The sequence below is a fragment of the Cheilinus undulatus genome, linkage group 4 (genome assembly GCF_018320785.1).
Source record: "Cheilinus undulatus linkage group 4, ASM1832078v1, whole genome shotgun sequence".
In the NCBI taxonomy this organism is placed as follows: domain Eukaryota; kingdom Metazoa; phylum Chordata; class Actinopteri; order Labriformes; family Labridae; genus Cheilinus; species Cheilinus undulatus.
In genome coordinates, this window is record NC_054868.1 from 5,374,924 (window position 1) to 5,396,777 (window position 21,854).

A 21,854-nucleotide genomic window follows, 5' to 3' on the forward strand; every position below is an offset into this window, starting at 1 on the left:
AAAACGAGATGAAAAACAATCCCATCAAAGTGATCAAAGTTCCTCAGAGAGACATTTAAATGTCGGAGATTGTCAGAGTTTTCTTTCTGACATTAGATGGACATCACTGCAGTGATTAACAGTGATTCAACATCTGTTAGGTTAATCGTGGCATTTCAGTCACATGTATTTTATTGGGTGTTGTGAATACTTTAAACCAGAGGTCCAGACTCTAGTCAGACTTCAGTCCACTTTAACCAATGAAGGATGATTCACTTTACCCAGAATGCCTGAGGAAAACCCAACTTGGCTCCACTTATGTTTGAGAAAGAGTCATCCATCCTGTGGTTAACATTTCTCTCTTCTCCTTCTGTATATTACACAAGAGCTCTTTTACAGTTGTATCCAAGGAGAGAGTTTGACATTTTAATCATAATTTACCCGTAGGCAGGGGTAAATCTTCTAAAGGTGTCCCATCATGCCCATATTTACTTTTAGACATTATTATTTTTCATAGAAACTGAACTCACGGCAGATATATTAACATGTTTAGGTCAATCTTTAATCTCTTATAGATTACATTTAGAATGCTATTTAAAAAAATAATGGAAAAAAATGAACTCACTATATTACTGAACTGGTTATACTCTTGATTAAAAAGATTATTTGTAGAGATTTTTGCTTAAAAACTTGTAAATAAAGCACTGACAACAATGAATACATACAACTAGACTCCATATTATTATTATTATTATTATTATTATTATTATTATTACCACATTAGGGTCAAAATAGCACTAGAGTGTAGGCCACAGAACTATTCCCTTTATTATGCGCCTAACTTAAAATCAAGGACAAAAATATTGATTTAACCCTTGTATGGTGTTCGGGTCTATGGACCCATTTTCATTTTTTATAAAAATAAAAATAAAATGAGTAATTATTTTTTCAAACTCAGACTCATTGGCCTTGGCTCATTTTCTGTGAGGAACAAATATCAGAACACATTTTCAGTGACTACACACTTTATACCCCCTCTACACATTTGTATTACATACAGGATGTATGGATCCAGTGGACCCAGGGATAAAAAGTGCGGAAATTGTAGGTCCTGTGTACCTTCTCTGTGTCGACCTCCTTTCTGGGCCTACTGTGTGTGTGGGGTGTGTGTGTGTTTGTGTGTGTGAGGTGGGGATGGGGGGTTTGAGTGTAAGTGTGAATTTTGCTAACCTTGCAAAGTAGATGGATACACCCGTTTCCATGTTTCTCACTGGTGAATCCATCTTGCAAAGCTCCCGTCTGAACCGTTTGGGCCCCGTTAGAAAGTGACAGGACAAATCAGTGACAAGGGGCAGTACTTTTAGACGCAGCAGAGTCATGATGTAAGCAAGCAGCAGCAAGAGGCCGCTGTATTATGGGGGAAGAGCTTAGCGTGGATGCTGCTAGTTTTATCAGAACTTGATGGCATTTCTTCATTTAAAGAAGAACAAAGAACGGCAGTGAGTTGCTTTCTTTTGAAAAACCACAAAAGTCGTGTACTGACATGTCTACAGACGCCATGGTTCATGTTATTCCTCTGTAGCTGCACATGCACACCTTGGTCACAGCTACGTCTCCTGTTTTGTTGCTCTGATTGGCCCGTAAGATCAGAGGTGTCAAGTAACTAAGTACAAATACTTTGTTACCTTACTTAAGTAGAAATTTTGGGTATCTATACTTTACTGGAGTAATTATTTTTCAGTCGACTTCATTACATTTTCGCGCAATTATCTGTACTTTCTACTCCTTACATTTTAAAAATAGCCTAGTTACTCCTATTTCATTTCAGCTGATTTTCATTCCGGCTTGGCATCATTCAAAAAAAAAAAAAAAACCCACAAATAAAAACCCGAAAAAACTATCCAGATAAATTGTGCCATCTGGATAGAGTGAATTTGAATGTGGTTGGATGAGAAGTACAAACATAATACCATTCTGACACCCTATTGGTTTGTATGCGATCCATTGCACCTTCGGACATGAAACAAATCACGTCACACTCCAGCAAGGGAACAGCAGACGTATGTAGACTATGAAGATGTCCATGGAGGAGACTCAAGAGACCTTGAGCAAAATGTCCCAACCAAGCACCAGTGAGGAGGTTGGTAGTACACATATATGGTTCTTGAATGTATTTGCATTGTACTAAAATGAGTTCATTTTCAATGGGCAAGAATGCGGCTGAAACAGGTGCATCCCAAATTTTTCAACAGTAATCGTTTTAATATAACATTATAGTCACTATGGCCTTTAGAAAAATGTTTTATTGGGGAGGAGGGGTAGTGCACTATGGTAGAATGAAATGCAATGGAATGGAATGGAATGGTAGAATAGAATGGAAAGAATAGGGGAATGGATTGATAGAATGGAATGAAAAGTATAATTCAATAGAATGGAATGGTATAATAGAACAGAATGGTAGAATAGAATGGAATCATAGAATGGTAGAATGGAATGGAATTTTAGAATGGAATGGACTGGTAGATTTGACTGGAATGGTAGAATAAAACTGACAGTATAATGGAATTGAATGGTAGAATGGAATTGAATGGTAGAATAGAATGGAATATTACAATGGAATGGGATGGTAGAATGGAACTGACTCCTGTGGAGCAGCCTAAGCTTTTGTCCTAATGGAATTGTTTTGCCTTTACATTACTTTTACTTTTATACTTTAAGTAGTTTTGAAACCAGTACTTTTATACTTTTTACTAGAGTAAAAAGCTTCAGTTGATACTTCAACTTCTGCAGAAGTCTTTTTAAACCCTAGAATCTATACTTCTAACTGAGTAATGAATGTGAATACTTTTGACACCTCTGGTAAAGATGTGATAGACAGAACGTTCCTCCAATCACATTCCAAGTTTTTTTTTCAAAGGCTCTGCCCTTGAAAAAAAAACTTTGCCCCACATGCGTTGTATAGGCTGATATGATAAGGCAATCTGTCCAGTGGGGCCGTGTTGTCTAGACTGGCATGGTCACTGTATATGTTCAGTTTCTGAACTTTTACCCATTCAGTCCTGAATGGGTAAAATTTCTGTTTCTCAAATAAATAAAAATCGATTGCTTTGTAAAATTTGCCTTCATTTGTATATTTGTTGAATTTTTCTTCTCATATCTTGATTATACATTTTATTAAAAAACAAACTAAAAACGAGTAGCACTTTAATTCATAAATGTGATATAACAAAGGCAAAAGGTGAACATTAAACATAAATGCTTTTTTATATTGCTTGTAATTGGGATGAAGCAAACATCTGTTGAGTATTTTAACATAAAATTGTTTGATTATATTAAATTAAAAACCAACAAATGCAGCGGGTCCACCAGACCCATAAACACTGGCTTATAAACAAAAATATCAACACCACACAAGGGTAAAGCTTGATTGACCCTGTGGTGGCTATTATTATTATAAGACTAGATCACTAACTGGATAATCAGTCGACTTTAACGGTGTTTTGGTGTGACTGTCCATGCTGCTGATGTAGAATCAGAGCAGAGAGGACCACAGTAGATGGCGCTACAGCACCGAGAGTGTTACAGTAAGGTCAAACTAAAGAAGAAGAATGTGGCTGTCCTCATCTTCCACCACGTCCTCAGAGTCCCTTTAAATACCTGTGAAAACAAAATGAATTATTATTTCGTTTCATCAACTGAACTGCAACGATGTCTGGAAGAGGCAAGGGTGGAAAAGGACTCGGTAAAGGAGGCGCCAAGCGTCACAGGAAAGTCCTCCGTGATAACATCCAGGGAATCACTAAGCCCGCTATCCGCCGTCTGGCTCGCCGCGGTGGAGTCAAGCGGATCTCCGGTCTCATCTACGAGGAGACCCGCGGGGTGTTGAAGGTTTTCCTGGAGAACGTCATCCGTGATGCCGTCACCTACACCGAGCACGCCAAGAGGAAGACTGTGACCGCCATGGATGTGGTCTACGCTCTCAAGAGACAGGGACGCACTCTCTACGGCTTCGGAGGTTAAACTCATCCATCACACCAACAGAACAACGGTCCTTTTAAGGGCCACCTACTTACTAAAAGAGTAATGTTCTTATAATTTTTCTTCCTATCTTAAAATGCGCTTTATCGAATGCTAGTGAATGGGGTATGTGGCATGTATGAAGTCTACTTTAGCGCTCAGGTTTTTCGTCTTCTATTTAAACTTTCTGGGTATCAGCCTACAGCCTCCATGTCATGGATAAGAAGTGTATGTATTTATTTGACCGCATTACTTTGAAAGTGAAGGAAAATCTAGTGGATGATCCAGTATATGATCAACATCACCTATTTTGAATTTCCATGGAGAGCAGTGACGAGTAACTCCCCAGAAAGGAGGGATTATTCTGGAGAATAGTCCAGTGACCTTAGATTAATGAGGATCTGATTAGTTTTGTTTGAGTGAAAAGTAAGTAATAGTGATGATGTGTTATTTTGTAACAGACTAACAAAGAAACTCATACAGAGGAATACACAGGAGAAAGGGGAACAAAACTTCATGATCTGGTGTTTGTGTCTGGAAAGAAGTAGAAAAAAAAGATTTAAACCTAAACTCATGTAATTCCAGCTCTCCATAAATGAGTCTGAATTAATTATTAGTGCCTTTAATCAAACGCATCAGTAGTTGTTTCTCTTAGACTTATTCTAATATTTTACCTTAAATATCAAAAATCTTTGTCAAACACCAGGATAAATCTATGAGACACATGCTGTCACCAGAAACTCTTAAATAGAGAAAGAATCCAAACTTCATCAGTGAAAAACGTATTTAAACAAAAACTGTTTTTATCCTCATCAGACCCGAGATAAATGTTTTCCTTTGTATAAATATCTCAGCATGTATGATTGTGTACATTTTACAATTTGATGTACAGCACATGTACTGTATATAATAAATCAAATATTTCACAAAAAGAAGCATAAAATATATTTTTATGCATTTATTATTATTCAATCCCCCCAAAAATTCTACTACAATCGAACAACCCTAAAAGAGGAAAAAAGTTAAATCAATACTAACCCGTAAAGACTGTGTAGTCCTTCATTCTTGTGTCTTTAGACCTTTTTTGAGCTGGGTTATGTTTGGGTGTTCCCTTAGCTTCACATTCACTCCACAAAATGAAATAGTGAACATTTTTCTTGTTGTGTGAACACCAAGAGAACACCCTAGACATTATTCCAGTTAGGTGCCCCATCCCCAGCACTACTCATCAACTTATAAAAACAAGCTTAAAAAGTTTACTCACTTACATTAGGCATAGGATTTTTATTTTTTGGTAGAAAACAAACAAAGTATTCCCCTTTGGAGTGATAAACAAACCTGCAATGTGGAAATATATGATGATCTCAGTGGGCCTATTAAAGACACTTTATCTGCCTCTATTTTTATTATTATTATTATTATTATTATTATTATTATTATTATTATTATAAAACTGTGTTCTATATCTCCAGGTACAATCGTAACTTTTTTGTAGTATCACCCCTTTACAATAAAACTAAAACTAATGTCTACTTCATTGTGTTCAGTAATCTTGCGGTAATTTCCTGCTAATTTCATTATCTTGTTTGTTTTGAAGCCATACAATTTATTTTCATCACTCACAGAGTGTCTGTAGGCCTGCTGATTGGTTAAAAGAAACACATTTTATTAATTTAAACAAATGTTTAGATAGCCTGTAGGCCAGGGGTCATCAACTACATCTGCACAAGGGCCACATTAAGTCTCCACAGAAACTCTGGGGGGCCGGACTTTCAAAAATTTAACACAAAAATTTAATATTTTGCTCTGATTGAAATATTTTTGCAGTACTTTTTGGATTTTCTTTCAAAGAGCAGGACATTTTTAGGCATTAGTAGTGAGATCTATCTCTATTATCTACCATGCAGCAGACCAAAAGGAGACAGGCCTGATGACAGAATTAGCAGGGCCCCTGAAAATCCCAGAGCAGGGGTCCTCCACAATTGTGATTTAACACCAGTATTAACTCATTTTAACCCTTTTTGCTTTTCAACCCAATTTTAACCACTCTTTAACCCCATTTAAACCACTTTTCCTGCATGTTTTATCCCCTTTGTGCCACTCTTATCCATTTTTTTGTCACCTTTCACCCATTTTTGCTACTCTTTAACCATCTTTCTAAATTTATTAGACCATCCTAACCCTAACTAAAGTAAGGTTTTTTGTCACAGCTGCCCTAAATGAACAGCATTGGTAATTACCAAATCTTTTTTTTTTGTTTCTGCAATGGTTAATACACCAATATGTAGAAGCTCTTTAACCCAAATGATATTTTTAATGCTAAAATATAATTATTTCGTTATCCATGAATTTTCCCATTTGCTGATTTACAAAAAAAACTGAAAAAATAGTAAAGCACATGATTATTTCTTGATTAATAAGTCAAATCATAGTTATTTACCTGCATTCCTGAACAGAAAAATTAGTTTTAGTGCTTGAATGTTATGCTTGATTAATTTCTGACTTCTCGGAGAAGCCTAGTTAGCTGGCTCAAATTTGGGTGTATTCAGTTTGAAATTCCTCATTCCTGTTCAAAATGGTAAAACGTGGAGAGCTCACTGAAAATGAAAGAGTCTGCATTAAAGCACTTCGTGATGCTGGATGGTCTCTAAGACAAATATGACAGGTGGTCAAATACATTTGTTAAGCGCTGTACTTCTTTTTAATTACTTTTTTGAACTATTTCTGTCATTTTTAACCAATTTATGATACTTTTTGCCCCTTTTTCTCTCTTTAACCCTTTTTTTTTGCCACATTTTAACTGCTTTTCACCACGTTTTCTGGTCACATTTGCAGCACTTCTGCCAACCTTAACCCTATTTTCAAATATCTTCTAATTATGACAGTAAATTATAGTAAAACAGATCAAATGGGAATCATTCTAAAACTATTTCAATATTCATTGTTTGTGGGATGGATTTAACAGCTGCAGACATTTAAAGCCAAAGGATACTCTTAAAACCACAGCATCTTTTTTTCCTCCTTTTCTGAATGTAGTGATCTTTTGGGGGCCGGACAGGAAGCTTTGGGGGGCCTGATTTGGCCCCCGGGCCACCAGTTGATGATCAGTGATCTAAGATATTAAATACTATTAGAACATTTCAAATGTAATTTGTCAGTAAAGGGACAGAGTTCAAAAACATTTACAATTTCTAAAAATGTTAATTTCATTATTTTCATAGTGTTTTATTATTAAGTAATGATTCTTTTGTTTTTAATCTGAAATGTCCTCTTGTGTTCAGCTCTGAGCAAAAAAGTCTTTAAGATAGATTAAAAGAAAAATAACAGATAAAATGTTCAGATATCTTAAACATACTGTGCTTTTAATTTGATACTTCAAGACTTTATGTTTCCTTTTCAACATTTATTAAATTTCTTGTAGAAAAACTAGGGTGCAGTTTCTGATCTGTGAATTTAATGAAAAGCTAAAAGATAACACTGATAATTATATTTTCATGTTTTCTTTCTTCTTTCTGTTTAGAAACTTACAGATAATTTCTCTTTTTCAAATATGCAGATTTTAAATTTAGCTTTATATGAAAACAGAAAGAGGAAACCATCATTTCCATCACAAATATAAGTAAAAATAATTAACAAATGTAGTATTTCCAAAATACCCTCTGACCAGATAAAGTGGTGAAAATCGGTTAAAGGTTAAAGAGGGAAAAAGGGACAAAAAGTGTCATCGATTGGTTAAAAATGACAAAAACAATTCAAAAAAGTAATGAAAAAGAAGTAAATATAATAGAAGTGTCAAAAATTGATAAAACATGTGGGAGAAGTGGTTTAAATGGGTTAAAGAATGGCAAAAATTAGGATAAGGAAGCAAGAATGGGCAAAAAGTATCAAAAATGGGTTGAAAGTGGCAAAAATAGCCTGGTAAATCAGTGAAAAGAGTGGCACAAGGGAATTAATTGGAAAGTTGCAAAAGATGGTTAAAGAGTAGCAAAAATGGGTGAAAGATGGCAAAAACCTGTTAAAAGTTGGAACTATTGTAAAAAAAAAGTAATAAAAAAGGTTATAAAGTGGCAAAAATAGAAGAAGAGTGTCAAAAATGCATAAGAGTGGCACAAAGGGGATAAAACATGCAGGAAAAGTGGTTTGAAGGGTTTAAAGAGTGGTTAAAATTGGGTTGAAAAGCAAAAAGGGTTAAAATGAGTTAATACTGGTGTTAAATCACAATTGTGGAGGACCCCTGCTCTGGGATTTTCAGGAGCCCTGCTAATTCTGTTGTCAGGCCTGTCTCCTTTTGGTCTGCTGCATAAAAGATAATATAGATAGATCTCACTACTAATGCCTAAAAATGTCCTTTGCTTTGAAAGAAAAATACTACTTCAATAATATTACGATCAGAGCAAAATATTAAATTTTTGTGTGTTTGAAAGTCCCCCAGAGTTTCTGTGGAGACTTAATGTGGCCCTTGTGCAGATGTAGAGTCCTGTCTTAGATCATTTATTTTATAGAATCAAACAGACCACGGCAAATTCTGTATTTTGAGTTTTAGACAAGTTTGAAGTTGTTAAAATAAAAAAGTAAAAACCTTATCAAATAATGCATCTTCAGTGATGGTTGTTTACTTATAAACATAATGAAAAAAAGACTCTCAGGATTAAACAACACATTTAAAGTGTTAACTTTTATTTTAAAAGTTTTTTTTTTTTAAATGCCTTTGACTTTCCCCCAGTTCATATAAAACAGATACTAAAACTAATGTGTGAAATATGGGCTGAAAAACTGATGAGATTAAAGCATCAGAATCACTAACAATCACATGAACAGCTCTGCTCTGAAGCCTGGCCTCGGCCATCCTCCCTGTGTTTGCTGCTCTCTAAAAAAGCGGATTTCATCTCAAACTGAACACAAACTCAAGACTGATTCCGTTTGTTTTCCTTCAATAAACGTGTGGCTGAGCAGGAGGGGTCATTTTCACCCACGTTTGAGGCTTTTTGCATCATTTTAGGAGCGAAATGAGGAGGGAAAGCCGCGACGTGAGCATGAAAGTGTGACTTTAGGAGTCATTGTGGAGGAAATGAAGAGAAGCTGAGAGCTCCAAAAGAGTTCATTGTGAAGAGAAAGAAGTCCGATATGTGCTCCATTCACTGACATCACTGAGGGATTCTCCTACAGTTAGTTGGATCAGTTTTAGAAGAGTCCAGAAAACACAAGATGAGCTGATTTCAGAGGCCACGGAGGAGCCGGGAGCATGGTTGAGTCTCTACGGTTCTCATGGTGCTTATAGAAAAGCCTCCTCCTCCGTCAGACTCCAAACTCTCCGAGTCTCGGTGATTTGACGTGTTGTGAACACACTTTAGAGAAACAATGGCAGAAGAAGCTCCAGCAGCTCCAGCTCCGGCCAAAGCGGCCAAGAAGAAGGCAACCAAGCCCAAGAGCGGACCCAGCGTGGGCGAGCTCATCGTCAAAGCCGTGGCCGCGTCTAAGGAGCGGGGCGGAGTGTCCCTGGCCGCCCTCAAGAAGGCTCTGGTCGCCGGAGGATACGATGTGGAGAAGAACAAGGGTCGAGTTAAGGTAGCCATCAAGGCATTGTTGGCTAAGGGGACCCTGGTCCACACCAAGGGGACCGGGGCCTCAGGTTCTTTCAAGATGAGTAAGAAGGCTGCAGAGCCCAAGAAGGCGAAGAAACCAGTGAAGAAAGCCGCTGTTAAAGCCAAGAAGCCCGCAGCAAAGAAACCCGCAGCGGCCAAGAAACCCAAGAAAGCAGCAGCTAAGAAGCCAGCAGCCGCTAAGAAGTCACCGAAGAAGGCCAAAAAACCCAAAGCAGCGCCTAAGAAAGCGGCTAAGAGCCCCAAGAAGGCCGCAAAGAGCCCCAAGAAGGCAGCGCCCAAAAAGGCCCCAGCTGCCAAGAAAGCCCCGGCAAAGAAGGTCGCCAAGCCCAAAGCCAAGAAGGCAGCACCAAAGAAGAAGTGAGCTGCACGACTCCTCAAACAAAGGCTCTTCTAAGAGCCACCCACATCCAACAAGAGCACATTTCCTCTGTAAATATGACATTTAATGATGTGTTTTTATAGCATCTTAATAGATGTCAAGTATGATCTATGTTGTTGTGGAATAAAGCCAAAAATAAAAGAACACATTAGATGGTTCAGGGCTAAATAAAGCTCCCGGGTGAGTTGTAGGATTTGGTTCAAGATTACCGAAAAGAAAAATTATGGTATTATTATCAATAATGCTTTTATTTAAACTCATTTTATTCACATACCTGTAGTGTAGAAATTCCTCACTAATCCTGCTGCCCTCTTTGAGCTATGAATAGAGAAATATTATAGCTCTATCACTTTCAGAATTTACCTGACTATACGGTATAAACCTACTGAAATAGTAAACCTATCATGTATCTTCGCTTGAACATGTTTATTTGTGTTTATTCATTATTAGGGTCCGAGGACCCCTTCTAGTAGGAGCTGGATTAACATTTTAGTTCTAAAATCACGGCTCTGATGTTTAAATTATGTTTTCCGTAATTATTTTATTTTAATTCATCCAGATGAAAGGAGCACTGTTACACATTAATAATAAACTCATGTTTATTAGTGAGAAACTATTGTTAAAGTGGAATATTTATTGGATGTTCTTTATAAATAATCGAAGAACAGATGGGAAATAAATTAGAGTAACGGACACTCCACTTTTGGTTTTGGCGGAAACTTTAAACACAGTTGTGTCCAATGGTCAGCGGAGCTTTGAGCCGGTGGCTTTCCTCCAGGCGGGGCTGAGCTCCAGGCGCAGGCCGCCACCAATCAGAGAGCGGTGGTCCGAAACTGCGTCACCGGGTCACAGCCTCCTCTCTCCGCTTTAAGACCAGCTCGTCTCTGCTCTATTTAAACATATTTTCTCCTGATACAGAGAGAAGGTAAGAGACCATGGCAAGAACCAAGCAGACCGCTCGCAAATCCACCGGAGGCAAAGCCCCCAGGAAGCAGCTGGCCACCAAGGCTGCCCGCAAGAGCGCCCCGGCCACCGGCGGCGTTAAGAAGCCTCACCGTTACAGGCCCGGGACCGTGGCTCTGCGTGAGGTCCGTCGCTACCAGAAATCCACTGAGCTGCTCATCCGCAAGCTGCCCTTCCAGCGCCTGGTCCGTGAGATCGCTCAGGACTTCAAGACCGATCTGCGCTTCCAGAGCTCGGCCGTCATGGCTCTGCAGGAGGCCAGCGAGGCCTACCTGGTGGGACTCTTTGAGGACACCAACCTGTGCGCCATCCACGCCAAGAGAGTCACCATCATGCCCAAAGACATCCAGCTGGCCCGCCGCATCCGTGGAGAGAGAGCTTAAACTAGACCATCAGTACTCCCAAACCACAACGGCTCTTTTAAGAGCCACCACACTGATACTCAAAGAGATGTTTCCTAATATATTCAAAGTCTTGTAGTTAAAAAAAAAAATAAGAATCCTGATTGTTTATTCATTTGTTTCATCTTTGCAGAAAGGCTTTTTTCTACACTGCTTCATTTTACACCTTTTAATTTATGATATCTTGACTAACACACCCTGATCCTCTGACTATAGAACCACTCCACACCAGGCTAACTTTCTGTTATAACTAGCGTTTACCACACTAACGTCATCAGGGACTAATTGTCCTATAAAAATTAACAAAACATCCTTTAGCCTTTGCTTAGTTTGTTTCACAGCGTGCCTTAATATTCTAATCAGCCTCAGGCCTTGTCAAACAACTACAAATTCACATTTTCACAACAACTTTACAGGATTTTAATACTTAACTTTAATCACTTCTGGTTTTGACCAGAGTACAAATAATGGCGAAATGACAAATACATTGCCTTCAGTGTTGTACATTTAGAATCAGACACTGCACTAAAACTATTAATGAATGAAGATACATTTTATTGCTCATCTAGAACACTACAGTCTTGTGTTTTAAAGAAAATCACAGTTCCCCATCACTTACATAAAACACAAAGATGGATCAACCCTGAAAATAATGGCGGTGGAGAAGGATTGTGAGGAAGAGTCACACAATCAACTAAATCTAAATATCACATTTATGTGTGGGATACTCCAGATAGTTCCATCATGATGAGTGTTTTGTTCCTGTGGATGGTTATGAGCACATTTATTAATACCTACAAGCTCCTGGTTAGAGTAGACTTCAAATTAGGTCAAGTATTTCTTTAAACCGTCACATTGGTACACAGACTGTTGATAAATGAGTGAAAACAGCCAGCAAAGAACAGAACCATGTCTAACTGACTTTTATTATCAGGCTGTGTTTTTAGTCTCAGTCTGACAGACATGTAGGGGGGTAAGATGATGATGATGAAGATCCAAGGATATCATAGTGAACTAGAGCTTTAATGGAAAAACTATAAATAATACAAGCCAAACTGTATTTCTTTAAATGACAACTAACTAAAACTTCATTTAATGCTCACAAAACTAAACAAAACACAGTGAGATAAAAGTAGGGATAAAATCTCTTTAGTTTAACTCTTTCAAATGACTAACTAGCATGAACAGATTAAAATGGCCTGATCTGATTGCAGAAAACGTCACACACTGCTAATTTTAGGTCTTCACTTGAATACAAATATCACATTGTATAAACAAAATCAAAAGTGAAGAGCCCTTCTAGCTTCGATACTTTTTGGTCTCTCATGCTGCTGAAAAATTAACACAAGATAAAAGGTCTAAGCGCTTAAAGGTATAAAAACCTAAAGCTATTATGACTTGAAAAGAACCTCGGCTCACTGGTTGAAATATGTGAATATTTTGATTTTCTATGACTTTATTGATCTTTTCCAGGAAAAATAATATAAATGATGAGCCTGATGGTATAGTTGAACATCTGAATTATTAATGTTTATTACCTAACAGTGCACTGATGGATCAATAATCTATCTTTGATCGATTTTCCTTTTTATGTGATTTCTATGTGATTTCATGAGCCTTTTTTCTTCGATGACGTCATTGTAATCAATGCTGGAGCCGCGCTGAGCGTGCTCTTCTCTGATTGGTGTATCACCGTTACAGTTTGAGCGCGAGGACCAGAGCCCTATATATACGGGGGCAGCGCTTAAGCAGCGTTATTTCTGTTTTCACTTGAACTCAGAGCTATCATCAACATGTCTGGAAGAGGAAAGACCGGCGGAAAGGCCAGAGCTAAGGCCAAGACCCGCTCCTCCCGTGCTGGGCTGCAGTTTCCCGTGGGTCGTGTCCACAGGCTGCTCCGTAAAGGAAACTATGCTGAGCGTGTTGGAGCCGGAGCCCCTGTCTACCTGGCGGCTGTGCTCGAGTATCTGACCGCTGAGATTTTGGAGCTGGCTGGAAACGCTGCCCGCGACAACAAGAAGACCAGGATCATCCCCCGTCACCTGCAGCTGGCTGTCCGCAACGATGAGGAGCTCAACAAGCTGCTGGGAGGAGTCACCATCGCTCAGGGAGGTGTGCTGCCAAACATCCAGGCTGTCCTGCTGCCCAAGAAGACCGAGAAAGCCGCAAAGAAGTAAAGTAGTACCCGGTAGTACTCAACACAACGGCCCTTTTAAGGGCCACCCACCTATATAAAGAGAGTTGTTCTGTCTGGTCAAACTGTATATGCCAGCTCAAATTATCACCTACTAATGGTTCTCTCAGGCTGATTGCTGTATTCTCAAAATAAATTGATCAGCCATGTTTAGTTGGGGCAGTGGAAAACATTTACTGATCTTCCAAATTGCTTGTGGTACAACTCAACACCTGGGTCTGTCTCCATCTGTACATGGAAATAACGCTGCCCTCAGGTAAGTCTTGCTCCATTGTTCAGTTAAACTGGAAAAACAATGGCTTGGATTATACATCCTCATATTGAAGCAACTGTATCCTTGCTCTTGTACAGTATAGCCTTAAAATCTAAACCCCTTTCGTACAGCAAAATGACCTTGTTATGCAAATCCTGACAACACGCATGGCCAAACTAACTCAGATATTTGAATATCCTTTACACAAACCAGTGTAAAGGACAGTTCCTGTCAGACTTTTGATTTAATACTGAATTTATCTGAAACTGACAGAGATTAAGGTCAAATAAAAGCCCACTGTAATAAATGATTGTTATGATGAACTGATTGATAGTTAGGGCTAGATTGAGCCCCGTTAATCTGGCTTTAAAATTAGTGCACTATTTTTTTTAGAATTTTGGTTCATCTCCTGTTATTGATCCTTTGTTTAGTTAATCTATGTCAGCATCTCCCTGCAGCCACAGGGATGTAGAAAATCCACTACTGCACCTTAATAATAATAATAATAATAAAAATAATGATAATAATAACAATTTAGTCAGTCCACCACTGCTTCTTAATTATGTCAATATAAATTAATAAAAAGAATAAGACAAAATCATAATAATAAACTCTGCTTAAGGACATATAGTAATAATAATAATAATAATATAAAAATGACAAAAATAAAATTGTTATTTATTAGTTTCTGTCAGTTGACCAATTCAGTTAGAGGCTTTGATTTGACGATAATAATTACTAAGAAAAATACAAAAACAAATGAAAAAAGAACTTTTGATTCCAGGATTCTCAAAAGCCCTCCATTCTTGTGGGTCCAGGTAATCAGTACCCTTTATTCCCTCCTGTGCCATGCTGAACTTTTGTCAGCAGAGAGGATGAAGGAGATAACATGGACTACAGCAGTGGTTCTCAACCTTGGGGTCCGGACCACATGGGGGGTCGTGAGACACCGAGAAGGGGTCACAAAATGCCCTAAAAAAACTAAGAATGTTTCATAGATTATACTGTTGCCACTTTACACCAATTTTATCAAATTTTAACCCTTTTACATCACTTTTTAACATCAGTTTCGCCCATTTTAGCATATTTTTGCCACTTAAAACCCACCTGTGTCCATTTTATACGCTTAACATCACTTTTTTCTGCCTGTTTTTGTCACTTCTAAACCAATTCTTGCCACTTTTTGCCTCATTATTGCTACTAAACCACTTTTTACACCCCTTTTTGCCCATTTTACATTTTATCCCATTTTTGCAAGTTTATATCAATTTTTCATACCAGTCCACCTAATTTCCACCAATTTTTGCACTTTAAAGCCATTTAAGCCACTTTTAATCCACTTTTACCACTTTTTGTGCCCACTTTAGCCAATTTAATCAATTTTTGGTTAGTTTTTGGCCACTTTTATCCAATTTTTGCCACTTTTAACACATTTATGGCCATATAAAATCCATCTTCAGCATCTTTTCCACCATTTTTTTAACCATTATGCACTAATTTAAGCATTTTTCTATTTTTAATATGTATTTAACAAAAGTTATATTCATTTTAAGAACACTATTTACAACACAAATGAATAGAACAAGATATTTGTTTCTTTAATGAGAGTGGTTATTATTTAGAACAAACATAAAATACAGCCTAACTTCACAATGGACCATGATTTTGCTGACCCCCATGGGCCCCAAGTTTGGCTTTGTCCCAGAACCCCCCCCCCCCCATCCCTCCTAATGTACAGTCTTGTCCATGACTATTTTTGAATGTGCATGGCTGTGTTCAACCACTTTCAGGTACAGTGGGGGTCCCCAGTCTCTGGCACCTATATTTTGGAGGTCCTGGGCTGAAAAGGTATACAGAAAAAAAAAAAAAAAAAAAAAAAAAACACTGTGTTTTCTATACTTGACTACAGTATAGAAAACGCAGCCTAGGGAACTTTTAGTCTCATCACACAAGTAAAGGAAGAAGGAAAGGAGGGAAAAGGATCGTCAGCCATGGGCTGTATGGGCTAAAAGAACAGGTCAGCTCACATTTTATTGTTATTCTCAGCTGTGCTGTGACATCTTAACAATTAATTAGAAGATTAATGAGTTTAATGGTGAAAAAGTAAATTAGAGTTATCTGTTTGTAGGAAGATGCCTTGTTGTTTCTAAATATTTGGGCTAAAGTAGTTGATATGGAGCTGTCCTTGGTGCTGAAGACTGAGCCTCACAGCTGTCTGAGAGAGAGGCAGAGATAAGCTCACTGTAAACAGCTGATTCTCCCCCTGTGAGTGATTGTTGCGTTTGATATATATTACTATGGACAGTTCATGAAAGGTTTTTGGTGGATGACACATGATCAAACACAAAAATAATGAAGTTTGTTTTCTATGTGTAATTTTGTTGTGCTGGGGATTATAAAAAAATAAATTCAAATGTAAGAATAATGGTAAAACAAAATAACATTGTGCCTGTGTATTTTTCTTTCTGGGGGCCCAAATTCCCTAGCTGTGCCCATGGCTGGTCCAATCAATTATACTTCCTAATAAAATCTCCTAACTGTAATTTAAAATAGAGAATGTTTGTCCTTGCTCATCCTTTCAGTTTACTCCACTCAGTCTATCCTCCACTTGTCCAATCTGCTCTTCTGTTTAGAGAATTAAACACATTTTTAATAAACATCATTGTAATAAAAATTTTCCACTTCTTGCCCATTTCCTACCTTTTTGTCTTATTTTTGCTACTATTGGACAATTTTTTTTGCCACCTTTAACTTATTTTTTGATTCCACTTCCCCCCCATTTTTGCAATATTCTGCCCTTTTTTACACTCTTCTCCCTTGCCACCTTAAACTTATTTTGATTGCCACTTTTCACCACTTAGATTGTGGCTCTTGCAAATGTATTTTCCAATAATTGGCTCTTTGGTTGAGCAGGGTTGAGTAACACTGCTTTAGACACAATGTGAGTTTTAACTGTTTTTAATCCAAGCAGTTTTTATGTTTCCATTGTTGGACCTCTTCTTTTATTTCAGACTCTCTTTAGACCAGTTTAGTTGGCAGACATCTATGCTGTTAACCCAGATACTTAGGATTTTAATCTCACCTCTTACCTGTATATTATTATTTGTTTGACTTTTTCCTGATCCTATCCAGACTGCTGTTTAATTTAGCTCCAGATGTAAACTGTAATCACCAGGATTAAAACAAAAAACTCTTCAAATATTTCACTTTAATGAAATTAATCTTGATATGGAAATGTAACTTTCTGAATGAACTACATCACAGGAAAACTGACTTTTACTTGGTATTTTAATTTTTGAGATGAACCTGTATTTCTTGGTATCACTGCCATCATGGACAAGGGGAAACTGTGTCTAATACCAGTGATTCTCAAATGGTGTGGCAGGCACACTAGTGTGCCTTGGGAATTTGTACAACCATACGCCATTAGTACAACTTTACAGCAAGTACTGTACCCAGGCCTGGGCACAGATCTGGCTGGGCCCCTGAAAAATAAAATGAAAACAGAAAATGAGACCCTCCCCTGGTGTGATTTATTGATATCAGTGCATGTGCGTTGGATCAGCAGCATTTTATCATCACTTTTAACCTCTTTTTACCAATTGTTAGCAAACTTTTGATCATTTTTACCACTGTTTTGCTACTTTAACCCATTTTGCCACATCATGCCAATTTTTGCTTTTGTCTGGCCACTTTTTTGCCCTATTTTTTGTCACTTTTTGTCCTTTCTTGCCACCAGTCACTCATTATTGCAACCTTTTTGACATTTTCACTAGTTTTTGCCAATTTCACAATAGTTGTGCCATTTTCTGCCAAGTTTTTCATCACTTTTAATCCCTTATAACCAGCTTTTTGCAACTTTGAACCCATAATTTCAACACTGAGCCCATTTTGCCTATTTTCACCTTTGTTCTGACAGTTTTTCCCATTTTTGCCACATTTTTTCATCACTTTCAAGCCATTTTACAACCTTTGCCAAGTCTTTTAACCTTATTGATAATTCAGTCTAAATCTTCATCAATATCATTTTAACTATTTAATCTCTCTGATCAGATTAGTGTTGGATCTTTAGACATATCTTCGTCCTCCTGTTGTGTATGGTGTGACATGTTTTGTGTCTGTTAAAATAATCTGAGACTTTTCACTTGATAGGTTAAAGGGTTTGATCACAGAGATGCAAAGATGTGGGGAACTGGACATTAGTGGTGGTAGATACAGGCTTCTAAAGATTTTAATGGTTTATCTAGAGTAGAAATGGGACAAAGGGGAAGGCTTGGCTGATGCTATGGTGCTATGGCTCTGCAGGATGTCTTTTCATGGGGCCTAGGAAAGGACTTCGCTCCCTTCCCCCCTCTGCAGCTTAACGTCACGCGCTCCAGTAAAAGCCAATCCTATGTGAGCAACGGCTAGTCTTTATTTGCACCAGGACCGCACAAAAGGAGCGATCTGAGCACGCGAACGTCACTCCGTTTTAGGGAAACTACTCGATTTAACCATGCCTGATCAAGTGAAAGCGCCCAAGAAAGGCTCCAAGAAGGCCGTCTCCAAGGCCACGAAGAGCGGAAAGAAGAGGAAGAGGAGCAGGAAAGAGAGCTACGCAATCTACGTCTACAAGGTGCTCAAGCAGGTGCACCCCGACACCGGCATCTCCTCCAAGGCGATGGGCATCATGAACTCTTTTGTTAGCGACATCTTTGAGCGCATCGCCGGGGAGGCCTCCCGTCTGGCTCACTACAACAAGCGCTCCACCATCACCTCCAGGGAGATCCAGACTGCCGTCCGCCTCCTGCTGCCCGGAGAGCTGGCTAAGCACGCCGTGTCTGAGGGAACCAAGGCTGTCACTAAATACACCAGCTCCAAGTAAACCTGCTCGTCTTCAACTAACCCAAAGGTCCTTTTAAGGACCACCCACCTCCACTAAGAAGAGCGTCCTACTCCTGTTTAAAAGAAAAAACTTTTGTACCTGCTTCTATATAACAATGGTAGGAATTTCTAATTTATCTGTACAGACATTAACTGTATCGCAAGTGCGACATCAGCAGTGGTGTTAATACGTAAATACGTCATTTTCTGCCCAAAAGTCGCGATTGAGTCCAAATATTTGCACAACTCTGCCTTCAGTTTTCTTATCAGCACCTGTTTTATTGTGGGGAATTTAGACCCTTTCCCTCATACGTCTCATTTGGCTCAGCTCAGGAAAACCAATCACCTCTCAGCTCCTCAGCAGCTCTTCATTCTGGTAGCAGGCTGGCTTCACTTCACCTGTTTTAGCTACGTTATCGCATACCACTCATATTTAGGTGGCTATTTCACCTCAACTCTGCTCTTTTTTTTTAAATTGACCAAAATATCAAGGAAGTGTTTCAAAAATGGACTGTTTCCCCAAAACACCTTCAGCTCACATGGATTTTGCTCACTGGCTGCCTTGCATAACACACTCACACACCTGACAAAACATTCAACTTACACCATCAAACACAACCCCTTCATGCCTGCTGTACATGTAGTAGACCATAAAATTGCACCCCTACTAATCAATCAAACAGCACACACACAAACTAGAGAAAAATATGAATAATAGTCATAAATAACAGAACATAGCTCTCAACTGGATCCGGCTCTTATCCTTTACCAAAAAGAGTCGGCTCTTTGAACCGGCTCCTTCACCAATGACTCATCACTACCAAACGGCTCTTCATTCACAGTCTGCAATCACATGGCATATCATTCACAGTTATGCTGCTATAGCTATGGGAGATTTATGCACATAGTACAACCATCTGCAATTTCACAATTCATGAAAAATAGTATCAAAACATTTCTCAATCTATACTGTCACCCCCACAGCATGTCACTTCAAATTTGATCACTGGCCACACTGACTCACCTGACATAAAACATTGCTCTAACACCATCAAGCATGAGGCAAATGTATGCTGTGCCTGTGATAGAGGAGTGGAGCAATAATCCATACTAATCAATCAAATAACACGCACAAAATAGGGGAAGATAGATTTGGTCAAAATCAGAGAAAATGCCTCTTGAACAGAATACATTACTTATTATATAAGGTACAAGAGTCGGCTTTTTCAACCCATTCGGTCATCGACAATCCATCACCGTTTTACTCGTGTGTTTCATTTCAGCCTTATTTACCACATTACCTTTACACATCTCTTGTTTAGTAAAAAAAAATAAATAAATAAATCAATTCACGTAACCAAACATGGGGATGTGAATATAAATGATTATGAATGAATACATTTATTGACCGTAAGTAGGTCTAAATAATGATGGAGATAAGCCACATGACATGACTGACCCTTTCCTCTCTCAATCCTCAGGTCTATTTGATCCAAACTGACGAAGCTAAAACTAACTTTGTCTAAATGAAACTTTGTCCTTTATTAGGCTGTTATCCTCAAATAAAGTTATGATTAAAGCAATTGATTAAACACAAAAATACTTGTAGGACCACCACACCAACCAAAAATGTTCAGAGAAAAAAACAATATGTCAATGACAATGTGGTTCAAGATTTAGTGTGATTCACCTTTCACTATAACGAATGATCAAAACATTCACTCCTTTGCACAATCAGAGACTCTAACCTATACGTTTAAATGACCATCAGGTAGCTATTATTATAGCATTAGATCTCTGTCTGGGTAATCAGTCGACTTTACTGTGAATTGTTGTGATTGTCCATGCTGTTGATGTAGAAGCAGAGCAGAGAGGACCACAGTAGATGGCGCTAGAGCACCAAGAGTGTTACAGAAAGGTCAAACTAAAGAAGAAGAATGTGGCTGTCTTCATCTTCCACCACGTCCTCAGAGTCCCTTTAAATATCTGTGAAAACAGAAAAAAATTATCATTACGTTTCGTCCATTGGTCTGCTACGATGTCTGGAAGAGGAAAGGGAGGAAAAGGACTCGGTAAAGGAGGCGCCAAGCGTCACAGGAAAGTCCTCCGTGATAACATCCAGGGAATCACCAAGCCCGCTATCCGCCATCTGGCTCGCCGCAGTGGAGTCAAGCGTATCTCCAGTCTCATCTACGAGGAGACCCGTAGGGTGTTGAAGGTCTTCCTGGAGAACGTCATTCGTGATGCCGTCACCTACACCGAGCACGCTAAGAGAAAGACTGTGACCGCCATAGATGTGGTTTACGCTCTCAAGAGACAGGGACGCACTCTCTACAGCTTCAGAGGTTAAACTCATCCATCACACCAACAAAACAACGGTCCTTTTAAGGGCCACCCACTCTTATAAAGAGTAATGTTCTACTATCAGTATTTCCTACGAACCTCATACAGAGATTGTTACCTAAGCATCCTGGAAACATACATTCATAATCTATGGTAAGGTATTTGTACATGCATAATAGACAACATTACCTACAATTTCAAACTGTCTTTCTGGCCACTTGAATTTTTAAACCCCCATGCTAATGAAGATATCTTGTGATAAAGTTCAACATTCATGAATGTGAACATCAGATGAAAAAACACTGCAGCAGAAAGAAACTGACTTTCTTATACAGTATATAAGAACTATTTCTTCATCCAAAAACAGCAAAGCTACACACTGTAAACATGTGCTCCCGATTTAAAGTTTCCATCTATCAGTAATTGAATTCATTTATTTTTCCCCAAAGTATGCATTGATATGTTGTCACCCTGGTTTTTATTGTATTATTTGTATTCCAATTTATGCATTCATACATTGTTTGTACATTTCAATCCTGAAATGAATTTATGAAAAAATTGCAATGCAATCTGCAAAACTTGTGGCTCAGAAACTAATCAGGTGCATGAAGAAACAAAATGCATTACTTCAAGAAACCAGCTCTAAGATTGGGAAATCCTGCCTTCGCAGATGTAAAAGTCAGAACAAACGGGGCACTTGAGGATTTTTATTTTTTAGGACTGTGATGCTTTTAGTTTAGATTTATCACTTCTTGAAAACTTGAAATCATGAACTGCACAGTTGACCATGTCAACCATGGATATTGATTCAACTACACATTTAGAAAGGACTGGGCTGTGAACATTTCAACAAACCCAC

General features: G+C 38.4%; 6 protein-coding genes across 6 annotated transcripts; all 6 read left to right on the forward strand.

Moving 5' to 3' along the window:
* Positions 1-3,669: 3,669 nt before the first annotated feature.
* LOC121508942 (histone H4) lies at positions 3,670-4,020 on the forward strand. Its single transcript, XM_041786088.1, has one exon. It carries the CDS (start codon positions 3,688-3,690, stop codon positions 3,997-3,999), a length of 312 nt encoding a protein of 103 aa, XP_041642022.1. The 5' UTR covers positions 3,670-3,687; the 3' UTR covers positions 4,000-4,020.
* A 5,323-nt stretch (positions 4,021-9,343) lies between these two features.
* Positions 9,344-10,122, forward strand: LOC121508912 (histone H1-like). The gene has a single exon (XM_041786062.1). It carries the CDS (start codon positions 9,355-9,357, stop codon positions 9,958-9,960), a length of 606 nt encoding a protein of 201 aa, XP_041641996.1. The 5' UTR covers positions 9,344-9,354; the 3' UTR covers positions 9,961-10,122.
* Positions 10,123-10,913: 791 nt separating this feature from the next.
* Positions 10,914-11,324, forward strand: LOC121508927 (histone H3-like). The gene has a single exon (XM_041786074.1). It carries the CDS (start codon positions 10,914-10,916, stop codon positions 11,322-11,324), a length of 411 nt encoding a protein of 136 aa, XP_041642008.1.
* Positions 11,325-13,117: 1,793 nt separating this feature from the next.
* On the forward strand, positions 13,118-13,536 carry LOC121508930 (histone H2A). Its single transcript, XM_041786078.1, has one exon. It carries the CDS (start codon positions 13,136-13,138, stop codon positions 13,517-13,519), a length of 384 nt encoding a protein of 127 aa, XP_041642012.1. The 5' UTR covers positions 13,118-13,135; the 3' UTR covers positions 13,520-13,536.
* Positions 13,537-18,270: 4,734 nt separating this feature from the next.
* Positions 18,271-18,671, forward strand: LOC121508937 (histone H2B type 1-O-like). The gene has a single exon (XM_041786083.1). It carries the CDS (start codon positions 18,285-18,287, stop codon positions 18,651-18,653), a length of 369 nt encoding a protein of 122 aa, XP_041642017.1. The 5' UTR covers positions 18,271-18,284; the 3' UTR covers positions 18,654-18,671.
* Positions 18,672-20,669: 1,998 nt separating this feature from the next.
* Positions 20,670-21,002, forward strand: LOC121508941 (histone H4-like). Its single transcript, XM_041786087.1, has one exon. The coding sequence runs from the start codon at positions 20,691-20,693 to the stop codon at positions 21,000-21,002; it is 312 nt and encodes a 103-aa protein (XP_041642021.1). The 5' UTR covers positions 20,670-20,690.
* Positions 21,003-21,854: the final 852 nt, after the last annotated feature.